Source organism: Colobus angolensis, unplaced genomic scaffold (assembly GCF_000951035.1).
Source record: "Colobus angolensis palliatus isolate OR3802 unplaced genomic scaffold, Cang.pa_1.0 Scaffold550, whole genome shotgun sequence".
Lineage (NCBI taxonomy): Eukaryota > Metazoa > Chordata > Mammalia > Primates > Cercopithecidae > Colobus > Colobus angolensis.
The window spans coordinates 333,173-346,645 of NW_012119044.1; the positions used below are offsets into that span (position 1 = coordinate 333,173).

At 36.9% G+C, this 13,473-nt stretch overlaps 1 protein-coding gene across 5 annotated transcripts in view; it reads left to right on the forward strand.

Annotated features, from left to right (window-relative positions):
- BCAT1 (branched chain amino-acid transaminase 1, cytosolic) overlaps positions 1-12,029 on the forward strand; it is a 142,079-nt gene extending 130,050 nt beyond the window's left edge. For all 5 annotated transcript variants that reach the window (XM_011961445.1, XM_011961447.1, XM_011961448.1 and 2 more), the window contains one exon: positions 5,348-12,029. In XM_011961445.1, the coding sequence (XP_011816835.1) occupies positions 5,348-5,389 (42 nt within the window). In that variant the 3' untranslated portion in view covers positions 5,390-12,029. The remainder of the gene's footprint in view (positions 1-5,347) is intronic.
- Positions 12,030-13,473: the final 1,444 nt, after the last annotated feature.

Consider the following 13,473-nt stretch of genomic DNA (forward strand, 5'->3'; position numbering starts at 1 on the left):
GAAAGGAAAGGAAGGAAATGTAAACTTATTTGATTTGGCTTAAAGGATTAATAGAAAAGGAAAACATAGTCTCTGGGCTGAGAAAAATTGAACTCTATTGAGTTACAATTGGAATAAAGATCTAAGTGGAGGTATTTGGAAGACATAATCATGAAGCTTTCACTGAGGAAGGAAACTCTAGGAGGCAAAAGCAGAAATGCAACTCATCAAAATTGAAATGGTGACAAAATATATGCATTCAAACCTGAAAGTGACTGAAAGAGAAGCCCAAACACACAATTTTGGGGTAAGATGGGAAACCATTACCGAAGTTCTCAGAAAGAACATTTTTAAAAGTAAGATTATAGAAGCTAAAAAGATGTGTATTAGTCTGTTCTCACACTGCTATAACGAACTACCTGAGACTGGGTAGTTTGTAAAGAAAAGAGGTTTTATTGACTCTTAGTTCTGCAGGCCATACAGGAGACATGGCCGGGGAAGCCTCAGGAAACTTACAGTCATGGCAGAAGGCAAAGGGGAAGCCAGTACGTATTACATGGTGGGAACAGGAGGAGGAGAGTGAGGGTGGGAGGTGCCACTCACTTTTTAAAACAAGCAGATCTCCTTAGAACTCACTCACTATCATGAGAACAGCAAGGGGAGGTTTACTGCCATGATCCAATTACCTGACACCAGGCCCTTCCTCCAACATGGGGGATTATAATTCCAAATGAGATTTGGGTAGGGACACAAATTCAAACCATATCAGAATGTTAGTGACTAAAGTAAATGTTCTTGATTAACTCTTTAATGTATATATTGAGTGCAAGCCATATGCAAATTGAGGCTGTCAGCCAAGCTACTAGATTGTCTGTTTCTCCAAGAAAAATAAATTTCAGTAATTATTAAGGAAACAGCATAGAGTTGCATCATGTTTTACATTTCATTACTTTTCCCATTACATGGGAGCATGGGTGTTTTCTTCAAAGTGCTCTGATAAACTGAAGAAGAGGTCAACAACAGCCACCAAAAAACCCTTCAAGATTCTCGCCAGTATGGCCCAGGGGAAAAATTTCCCTCATAACCACAGATTTGACTTTTCAACTTCTGTACTTCTGCATATGAGTAATAATCTCTGAGGTTAAGTATTCATCCCATTTAGCTAATTGTCCACATAACTCCCTGGGTCTTAGATTGCTCTGTAAATACCTCCTAAGAGAAGAATTTTTCAAATGAAAGTTTCGTTTTTCCTTTTTCTTCTTTTAAAGCAACAAAGAAAAACACGTCTGTGTTTATATTTAACCAAACTTAACTTGGAGAGCATTGGCCATGTCGTCGACATGTTTCTTTTCTCTACTGTTAAACTCCTTACTATTCCAGTTACTTACCATCATACTCACCTTTGCCTCCGCCACTTGGGGTCCTCTCTTCTGCACTGTGTTCTGCTCTCTGATGCCTCCAGGTTTTGCTGCACCTTCTAGAAATTGCTCACCTGGATAAGGCCTTGGCTATCCTTTATGACTTATCTCCTTCAGGAAGCTTTTCAATTTCTCTTGAAGAATATTCCCTTCGCTCAGTCCAAATACACATTCACTCACTTGAATGCTGCTGCTTCCTCCAGTTTCCCAGTGCCAGGGATGCTCCCCTAAGGCCTTTAAATTCCATTATAATTAGTCACGCACTTGTCTCTGCTCTCGGGCTGTTTGAATTGTTCATTCTCTTTTTATACCTCCAGTGTTCAGCACAGAGCCTAGGGTATAATGCATGTGCAGTAATGTTTCTTGAAGGAGTGAATGGGCAAGTGAAACACCAAACAAATACTGAAGAGCAAAACATATATTGCTCTTGTATATTAACACATTCCGAGAAGAGATGGGAGGAAGGTCTTGAATAATGTCAAATTATTTCTTAAGAGATCTTGATTTCAATTTTTTTTCAAAATGAAATACGTGTTGACACTGCTGTCAACAAATAATCAAATTAAAGCTAGAGCCTGGGTTTTAGGTATCACGGGGAGCATGTGTGAATAACCAGCATTGCTGCTGTGGAAGCTCCATAAAGTAGGAAGCAGTGACTGCAAAGATCCAGAGATGGACATCTGAAGCATAGGAAAGGGGCAGCTTGAATGAGATAGGAGCAGGATCTGTATTGATTGCAGGTCACCAGATAGAATTTTAAAAATCTATGTTCTCACTGGTGGCTACAGTTTTCTAAGCACAAATGACTATTAGTGGTTATTGTATTTTTCTTGTTTTCAGTGGAGCAGCTCCATGACTTAGTTACATAAGAAGTTAAAGGCTCCACCCCTTTCCCTTCTGATGTCCTAGGCTGTCCTCCATGTGCATACAGACTTTGTTTCCAGATTGCCCTGGTGTGACTCAGTGCCTGGACCGGCTTCCCAGCTTCTTCTGTTTTCAGCACGTCCTCCTCCACGTGTTACCGGGTTACAAAGCTTTGCACAGCCTTTCAGTAGGGTTTAGAGCAAGAATGCAGATTGCTACCTGGTAGGCAGCACTGACTATATTTTTATTGGCGCTGCATAGAGTGACTGCATGACATGCAGGTTGTGCTTTTGTTCTGCCAGGAATTTTCAGTGGAATGTAAAAGGCATTTAGCAAAGGCCGTGTGAAATTATCTGCCGTATGTAACTCGAATGTGAGGTAATGAACTTGTCATTAGTCGTGTTTTAGTTTAGTGTTCTAGCTGGAATTTGCAAAAGATTAAAATTCTGCACATTTCATTGAGTCTTCCCTATGGGCTCAAAATACCATCCCACAGGCTCGACCTGACTTGCCACGTTGCTTTGACACCATCTTTGATTCCATTGAACAAAACTAAGTAAGTGTGACTTACAGCCGCCCTACCAAACATTGAAGGTGTGAGCCTGCGCTGTTGTTTCGTAATGACAATGACAAGAGTATAAGGACATCCTAGTCCATGAAGACATGTTTTCTCTTTTCCCTCCCTCTGTGTACACGTACACAGTGTATAATATAATATAATTTATATTTCTGCTTAAATCTGCCATCTCTACTTAGAATTATTTTCCCTTGAAAAATTAAATTGCATTATCCATCAGCCAAATGGAAAATTTGATTACTAAATGCCTAGTTCTAAACATTATGAATTACCTGTAATATCGCATTTCTTGGGTACTTCTCAGAATGCTATGATTTTACATAAAAGCATAAATTACAGAATGAGGGGAGTAAAGTTTAGTGCATATTTTGCAGGTTCGTAGAGTGATATGTGGCCTATGACTGTCATTATGATCAAAATTGATTTTTGATCATTTATAAAACTAAAACAACTAATTGAAAGCAAATTTACTTTAACTGATGAAATTCAAGATGAAGTGACAGTGGTCGTGAATCACAGTTCTGTAGATCTGCTAAAATGCCAATACACTGACACTCAATTGTTATTAATGGCAAAAGTGTTTAATATATTAATGGGAATCCAAATAAGGAAAATAAAACACATATTTTGACCTTACCTTAAGTCATGTTGACATTGTACATAAATCAGGTAGAATTTGAAGATGTTTCATCCAGCATTCATTATGAAGCAACAGAGTCTATAGTGGGCAGTTACAGTCTGTAGACAATGCTTTCTGGTGTGGATTATGCCAAAAACTTACAGTCATTTGACTTCCTTTATTCCCCTTTTCATGTAAACTACCAGGTGGTAGGTAGACCTATTTTTGGCTGTCAGTATTTTTACCACTTGCATACATTCTGCTCTCTGAGGTCTTAAAGAGAAACGCAGCACGTGTACAGTGTGATACAGGAGAAAGAACATCAGACAGAGGCAGAGAACTGGGCTTGTCAAAATTAAGGGTGACCTAGAGCCTTAGTGTCCTTATATGTAAGATGAGAAGCTTGGATTAAAATTCATTGCTCTTTACACTTGATTTTTATGCAGCAGAACTTTCTTCAAAAGAGATCATTCCTGGAATCCCAGTATACAAAATGGATAAAAGTAGGATTGTTCTGAGGTAAAGAAGTAAAATCCAGAGCCCCACTTATTTGAGTCATCTCCTACCTTTTAGATGGTCATTAACGTTGTTTCTAGTTGAGAAATTCTGATGTTTTATATTAATTTAAACTAAAGTCAAATTAGGACTAGAGGAGCCATTTCTTGTGAAAATAGACATAGTCTGAGTGATTTAGGCAAACCCGTAGTGACAGATTTAGTGGCCTGCTACACTGGGTTGGAAAGATCTGTTCCAAGTCAGTCTCAATACACAAGGCTTGGTGAACAGGTGGAGAGCAGTCTTGGTGGTGGTCAAGAACATGGAATTTGGTGCGAGAGAGACCTTGGTTAGGGTCTGGGCTCCTGCATTTGTTAACTGCAAACTTGAGCAAGTTATTCAATCTCCCTAATACTCAGTTTTGTCATCCATAAAATGGATTGATAATGGTACCTTCTGTGTACGTTACTATGAGTATTAAATGAGGTAATAAGCCTGTAAAACTCCTGGCGTGATGACATTGGCCTACAATAATTGCTCATAGAGTGAGAACTTATTATAAACACAGGCATTTTTGTTGAATGACTGACTGACTGAATGAATGAATGTAGAACTAGCTTTCTATTTGTGATGTATGGAATATCTGTTCATTTGATTTCATTTTAAATATTAAAATTCAGGCTTGCTTTTAAACCAAAGTATTTGCTGATGCAAAGAATCTAATTCTGACTATGATACAGTTTCATAACTTTTGAAGGAGTAAGAAAAATGCCAGCATAGCATGAACAACTTCGATTTAGAGAACAGAGTCTCTGTTAAAATCCATGGGACTTATCAACTTCATATTTTTGTTGATGAACATGAAACACTCTCTAGTGCACATCAGAATCATTTGATGCTTGCTGAATCGCAGGTTGCTGGATCCCATCCCCGGAGTTTCTGATTCAGTCTGAGATGAGGTCTGGGAATTTGCATTTTTAACTTGTTGTCAGGTGATACTGATGCTAGTGGTCTGGGAATACACTTTGAGAATCACTTTTTCGCAGCAAAAGTCACAGTCATTAAACAAGCTAACTCAATGAGAAATGATAATGAAAAGGCCTGTACCTAAATAGATAAAGGACCGATACCAGCTATGAATTTGATTTCAGCAATAATTGTAAAATTTGTAATTCTTTTCAGGTATTTGGTTGTTTAAAAACTCCCTATGTATGCTTTTATCTTATTTGTTATATGGTGTCTCTCTTTTCCTCTCTTTCTCTCTAATCCAGTTTTTAATGTGAAAATGTTGTTCAAAGCAGAAGCAAACCTTTTGTGTAACCTTGGTGGTATTAAATTTGTTTGTAAGCTATTTCTGCCCTGTTAGCTTTTGTACTGAAACATGTTTTCTTGCAGTATGGAAGAGAAGAGAGCGACTGGACGACTGTGCTATCCTGAGTGGAAAATAGAGGATACCAACTATATGCTACTGGGACAGACTGTTGTATTTGAATTGTGATAGATTTCTTTGGCTACCTGTTAGTACTTGTGCATAATGTAGTTTGTAGTATCAGTGTGTTACAAGAGTAATTGTTTCTTCATGCCAGAGAATATGAATTGCAATCATCAAATGGTGTTTCGTAACTTGGTAGTAGTAGCTTACCTTACCTAGAAAAATATTAATGTAAGCCATATAACATGGGATTTTCCTCAATGATTTAGTGCCTCCCTTTGTACTTCACTCAGATACTAAAATAGTAGTTTATTCTTTAATGTAAGTTACATTCTGCTCCTCAACCAAATGCAATTTTTTTGTGTGTGTTTGAAAGCTAAGTTGAGAACATTTCATAGGTTACATTTCCTGCAGCCTATCTTTATCCACAGAAAGTGTTTTCTTTTTTTTCAATCAAGACTTTTAAAACTGGATTTCCTCCTATCAGTTTTTTGCAGGCCCTCCAAGTCCATCTTAAGGTAAATGTCTCTCTTCTTCCCTGATGTCACAGCCTAAGCATACTCATGCATTAGGAAGACCCGAGTGCATTTCCCACCATTGTCCTTTCCACATTGTATTGTAGCTTGCTGTCTGTCAGGCGACTACAAGACTGAGGGTCTTGTGCCTTATAGATCTTTGTATTCCCAGTGGCTGACACATAGTAGGTACTCAGTAAATGGTTTTATAATGAATTAATGAACATTTTGCTTCTATAGAAGTGTACCTTCTTTGTTTCTATATTATGAAACCTCTTTATTAGAATTTGTGATTGATTCTGACACTATATAGATTTACCTTATATTCCATGAGCTACTAAGTCATTAGAGATACTCTGAAGCATAATCAGTTTAGAAAATAATTTCATATTGACTGTGTTGGAATTGCCTTGGAATTGAAGATATATCCCTAGAGCAGGGGACCCCAACCCCCAGGCCACAGGCCACACAGCAGGAGGAGGTGAGTGGTGGGACAACGAGAAGCTTCATCTGTATTTACAGCTACTTCCCATCACTCACATTACCACCTGAGCTCCACCTCTTGTCAGGTCAGTGGCAGCATTAGATTCTCATAGGAGCGCAAATCCTATTGTGAACTGTGCATGCGAGGGATCTAGGCTATGTGCTCCTTATGAGAATCTAATGCCTGATGATCTGAGGTGGAACAGTTTTGTCCTGAAACCACCCTCCACCCTGCAGTCTGTGGAAAAATTGTCTCCCACAAAACTGGTCCCTGGTGCCAAAAAGGTTGGGGACCACTGCTCTAGAGAGAGGTCATGATATCATACCAACCAAATAGAAATGACAAATGTTTTATGTTAAGTGTTAATTACAGAAATAATTTTTTTTTTTTTTGGTAGAAAACAAAGAGGCATACTCTGATTTTTATACTGTTGTTGCAGGTGCTCTTTTCTTTGAATGAAGATTTGATGAGCAAGTGGTTAGGATACAGGGAGAGCTATTATGGGTGATATTTTCCGTGTTTAGGAGCTGTGAGTTAAAATTGTATCCTTTCTGGTTTATCTAGGGAAAGGCAAATCTTGACAGAAAACATTTTTCCTTGGAAGGTCAACTCTCAGACATTGTATTTTGGTTTCCCTCAGTCCTCATAACTTGCTTCTTGCTGAGCATATTTTATTCTCTTTTCAGAGAAGGAAAAAAAAAAAAGGATTCTAAAAGTTTGATGCATTGGAAAAATTTCCTTGAGGCAGTTAGCAACGCATAGCAAATGAGCTTTGATTCTTTTCCAAAACTTTTAGCCATAGGGTCTTTTATACACAGGAATAGTAAAATGAAAATCGAGAAATATGAAATATAAGATGAAAAGGAATGGTAAAAATATCTTTTAGGGGGCTTTTCATTGGTGATCTGAAATCTTGGGAGAGGCTGTTCTTTTCAGACCTGAGGTGCTCTTGACTGTCTCCTGCACACTGTGTACCCCAAGCAGCATTCTAAGGGTGTGCTTTCGCTTTGGCTAACTCCTTTTACCTCATTCTTAATATAGTAGTCTAGGAAAAAGTTGCAGGTAATTTAAACTGTCTAGTGGTACACAGTAACTAAATTTCTATTCCTATGAGAAATGAGAATTATTTATTTGCCATGAATACATTTTATACTTTGCATCTCTACCTTTATTGTGGCGAGACATCCCCATTGTGAAAGTTAGAGAACATTATGTGTGTATCATTTCTTTCATAAAACCTTAAGAGCATTTTTAAGCCCTTTTCATCAGACCCAGTGAAAACTAAGGATAGATGTTTTTAAAACCTGGAGGTTGGTCTCCTGATACAGAGAACGTGATCCACCATTGTAATTTAAGGAATAAGACAGGAAATTGACCTTGACGCTTTCTTGTTAAATAGATTTAACAGGAACATCTGCACATCTTTTTTCCTTGTGCACTATTTGTTTAATTGCAGTGGATTAATACAGCAAGAGTGCCACATTATAGCTAGGCAATTATCCATTCTTCAAGACTTAGTTATTGTCACACTAATTGGTCATTTAAGGCATAAGATAGTCTAGCATTGGGAACATGTGAAGCTAATCTGCTCAAAAAGATCAACAAATTAATATTGTTGCTGATATTTGCATAATTGGCTGCAATTATTTAATGTTTAATTGGGTTGATCAAATGAGATTCAGCAATTTACATGTGCATTAATATAAACAGAACCGGTGGCACTTAAAATGATAATGATTAACTTATATTGCAATGTTCTCTTCCTTTCACTTTTTTCAGTTTTTACATTTCAGACCGAATTTGTCAGCTTTTTTGAAAATACATCGGTAGAAACCAAGATCTTAAAATGAAGTATCAAGACAAAGGCAAAACCTGAGCAATTCCTAAAAAGAGTTGCTGTTAGAAATTTTCTTTGTGGCGGTCATTTATTAAGGATTCAACTCGTGATACACCAACGGAAGAGTTGGCTTCAGAGACGTATTCCCTGCTCTCTAGTACAGGAATGAATACTTTTATAACACCTGCTTTAGCCTTTGTTTTCAAAAGCACAAAGGAAAAGGAAAAGGGAAAGAGAAACAAGTGACTGAGAAGTCTTGTTAGGGAATCAGGTTTTTTTTTCTACCTGGTAAACATCCTCTATTCTTTTCTCAAAAGATTGCTGTAAGAAAAAAAAAAAAAAAAGAGGCAGAGGCAGGCAGCAGCAAGAAAGCAGAGCAGAGCATCAGCTAGACGGTGACACGCAATGTGAGCTCTCTGAAGACATGGGAAACCCACGCTATACACCTTAGGTTAAAATTCTTCACCGTATTAGTTTTGTTGCTTCATAAAATTGTGCCTAAGCAAGTGATCTTGCTTGCCTCAAATCCAAGCAGTCTTGAACACCTGAAGGCGATTAATGAGTATATCTTAGTCCAAAGAATCGTTGGAGCTTTTTATTAAAGCTGCAGTTTCAGTTCTGCTTTTGGGGAATTGTGCTATGCAAGCAGCTGCCAAAATAAGCTCCTTTATTTTTTCCAGTCCCACTCAGTGCTCAGTCACTATATTCTGTTTCCTTTTTTTTTTTTTTCCAAGTTGCATATTTGGTTTCCCCTTATGATTGGGAAAGATGAATTTTCAGCAGAAAACAGTATTTGTTCACTTTCAAAGAGTGAGAGTTTCTAAAACGTTTAGAGCAATAAGTATTCATCAGAGGTACCAAATGAGGCAGAAGACTTAAGGGTTAGAGAAACCTCTTATTTCATGTCTTGATTCTAAAATGATCAAAGGACATTTCCTTGTAATGTGGATTTCTTCTTATGTGGATATGTAAAAACTTGAGTTATAAGTAGTAATGCTAGCAGGTAATTTTAGTGGACATTTGATATCAACTGTCACTTTGTTTTGCCACATGTAGAGTTTGTTCAGCTGTTTTCCAGGTATTTCCCCCCAAAAGGAGGCAAAGGGTACCAGCTTTTCAATGAACATTACCTATTACTTGGCAAAGATGATGAAGACTCTATTAATAGTTAATTTGATAAATGTTGACATAACCAACAATAGAGATTAGGAAGTTAGTTTTAGGAAATCAATGGCATATAGACATTACCCTCATGGAGTTTGTATTCTACTACTTGAACTGATTGTAGCTACAAAAGCAATAGTTAGATAGCTGAATAGTTAGATCATAAGCAAGGAAGGCCAGAGTACATCTCTTATCAAGAAATCAATGAATAGTTTATTTCATTTTTAAAGCAACGTTATCCTTCTTTAATTCCTTCCTTTCTTCTAGTGCAAAACTACTTAATAAGGTTGGTGTTTAGGTTAGTGTTCACACCATGCTCATCTGGTGTGAATTACCTCCTCCCTCTTTACTGTTTACTACCAACCTAGTACATGTGTTGACTGCGTTCTTTTCAAACAATGTTGAGTTGTCATGGTGCATCTAATAAATTAACACCACGGATTACTGCATCCTTGCTGATTTTCTTAAATGCAAAGCCAGATTATATGGACATAAACAAAGAAAATGATCCTAGAGTGAATTTTTCTAAAAAATATGTATTATGAACCATGCTGTTTAAAGTGTTAGCTTGAAGGTGATGGATCCAGCTATTCAGAAAGTAACTTTCATATAACCATTATTTTGCACAGTATGAGGTCTTAAATATATTGAAAGAGATAAATTTTTATCATTACCAAAAACCCCTTTTAAAGATTCAAAGGTGGAAGAAAGTGATTTATTTTTTCTCTTAAGCATACATATATAAAAGACTTCTCGGATGTTTAATTTGGGAAGGTTGATAATGAAACATATCAACAGAGTATAGTAGTTATAGCAGTATTTGTGGATAAATAATTCCCTGAGGTCAGACATATATAAACGTATTTGCTTTAGTAAATGATAGAGGCATGAAATCAGTCTAAAAAATTGAAGTGGAGGGTGATGGGGGAGAAAAAGAAGAAAAGAATTTGAAGTGCCCTTTCAAATCTGCTGGATACAAGTGTTGAAGTTTTAAGTCATCTTGTTCTGTCTGAAAGTGTATTTTTCATTCTACAATAGACCCAATCAACAAGACCTATAACTTGAGTTGCATGATGTTCAGTTTATGTAATCTACTGTTGGGATGGTGAGAATTGATGCAGGCTGTGGTGTAGGAATGAATCAAAGTATAGTTTCACTGGCTTTTCTCTACATATTGACCATCACAATGGCTCAATGGCTGGGTTTCCTGTTGCTCCCTGTTGGATTATGGAGAAAATTTTAATGAAAGGTGATATCAGAGGAAGAATAAGTGGAGGTAGAGAAGAAAGGAATGATGGGGGGAGGGGGGGAAACATATTTCTGTGTTATCCAAAGGAGCTTTTTCCTTATTCTGTCAAGCATTGAGATCTTCAGCTTTCACTGTAGTTGCTAAAAACAAATTATGCTGCTAGGTAGTGACTAAATACAGCGAACACTTTATCAGATATTAGAATTAGGTCACACCATTGAGGTTATAATCCGAGGGTTGTGTTACCTAGAAACCACTTTAGATTATCATCAATTTGGACTAGACTTTATTTTATAATTGCATAGTCAGTAATATCTATTGTATCATTTTTTCAACCATTTTATTCTAAGATCCGTGAAGCTTCTGGAGGCCAAATAAAAGAATAAGTTTAGACGAGAAGTAGATTATAACTTTTTTCTCTTGGAGATACCATTTACCACTATCTCCCTATCCTAACAGGTGGAAGGTTTACTGAATTGGAAATTGGTTGAATATTAGTTTTTAACTAAAATGTGCAATAACACACTGCATTTTCCTCAAACTAGTTTCGTATGATCATTAAAGTCATTCTCAGGGTTAAGAAAGGAATGTAAATATCTGCCTCAATTTGTCCTTCACCGGTACGTTTTTAAAGGGTGCAGATTTTGAGTCAGGTCTTAAAACTAAGCTCACAAATCTGGATGCATTTCTAAATTCTGCAAATGTTTCCTGGGGTGACAACAACAGTGAATAATCCCACAATATACCTCACTACCTAATACACGGAGCTGGGGCTCAACCCACTGTTTTTAAGAATTTGCGCTTACTTGTGGCTGAGGAAAAATAAGTAGTCTGAGGAAGTAGTTTTTAAATTCGAGCTTATAGTTAGAAACAGAATATCAACTTAATTATGAAACTTAGAACCTGTTCTCTTGTATCTGAATCTGATTGCAATTGCTATTGTAATGATAAACCCCAGCCATTGCAAGTCTCAAGTATCTTAGCTGTGTAGTGATTCTTGAAATTGTTTTTAAGAAAAATTGAGTAGAAGGAAATAAACACTTTGTAAATGAGGCTTGGCTTTTATGAAAGATCATTTACAGGCTATGTTAAAAGGATTTTGGCTCACTAAAAGTGTAATAGTGGAAATGTGGAAGATATCGTAGGTAAAGGAAACTACCTCATTCTCTGAAGGTTTTGTCGAAGCACAATTAAACATTCAAAATGGCTTTGTTACACCAGAGCCATCTGCTGTGAAGAACTCTATATTTGTATGTTGAGAGGGCATGGAATCATTGTATTTTGCTGGCAATAGACACATTCTTTATTATTTGCAGGTTCCTCATCAAATCTGTAATTATGCACAGTTTCTGTTATCAATAAAACAAAAGAATCCTGTTTGTGTGGTTTCATGAAATCAGCATTGTTGAATGCATGAAGTAATCATGCTTAATTAACATTTTTATGATGTCCCGAAGTTTCTGGTCAAGGGAAGTAGATGTAGGATAGTATTTTTACACCAAAATGACACAGAGAGAATTGAGCACACCAGAAAGACCAGAAACCATACCACTGGATAGAGGTTAAATATGTTTCTTTTTCAAACATTTGGACGAGAAAAAAAAATGGGCATTTAAAAATTCTCCTTTCCCCTGGTTATGGATTTATCCGTAGTCAAACTTAGCTTTGCTGTTTGAGATTTGCACAGAATGGGGGGAATAGATTACTTCTTCCCATTCGTTGTCATAATGGATCTACCTCACTGATAAACACCATATATCTGTATGTGGTTAACTAGCTTTGGAATAAAAGAAACTTTAAAAAGTAAAAGGCCTAGAGATTTTCAATGATGTGTGCCTTTTAGCCTTGCGGAAATTGTCCTCAAAAGCACCAAGGGAGAATAAAGCCAAGTGCAGAATTACCCAAGGGTCACACATTTTGTATTCATTTTATATAATTTGCCCGAATGATTTGAAGTGCAGCAAAACCTAAAGTTTTGCAAAGAGTTACTGTAAACTGAACTTAAAAATGTCAGAGTGCTCAGTGACCCTCTTCTCCAGATCCTGTCAACCTGTGAAAATATTGGCCTTCATTCAGATCTCTCAAGAAGTTATGTGCAGAGTCTGGAAGGTCTAGGCAAAGGTTATTAGTCAAGTGTTCTTACAGTGTCAACGCTCAACTCCCACAAGCGTGAGAAAGAGAGACCTGTCATTCCTGAGGGTGATGACATACATTTACTGGAGCTTATATAATTTATCAGATAAGACAGCAGTCTCCTTCAGGATAGAAAGTGTGTTTTTTACATTGATTTAGCACAAAACAAAAAGAAAAAGGGAGATATTTCAAATTTTATAATTATTTTTCTGCTAAGCTGATTCAGTGTGATTTAAGCATATTTTTCAAATCATGAATCTGATTCCACACACATGTCATATGTACATGTGATAATTTATTTTTAAGTGAAATATGCTATTATAGTCTGACTTTATGTATAGTGGTGATCAACTTGCAGGATCGCATTTCTGTAACCAAACAGCCCACAGCTGAGATGTAGATGCTGCTTATGTCTGTAGAATAATCACTGGGCTTGTTCTCTAGCTATGTCTGTATGCAACAAGGACAGTGTTGATCAAAACCCATGATCACTCTCTCCAAAGGTCTTTGTCAGTAAGCCACTAGGGATTCTGAAAAGTTCCTGAGCTGAAACAAATAAATTGAGTTGGAAGATTCATGTTGATTTTTTGTATCCCAAATGCAGCATACCAGTTTTTGAAGCTGAACTGATTACATTAAAAAAAGATTAAGCTGCATTTGTTTTAAAGACAGTTACATGACCAAAAGGTGCTCAACATCATTGTTCA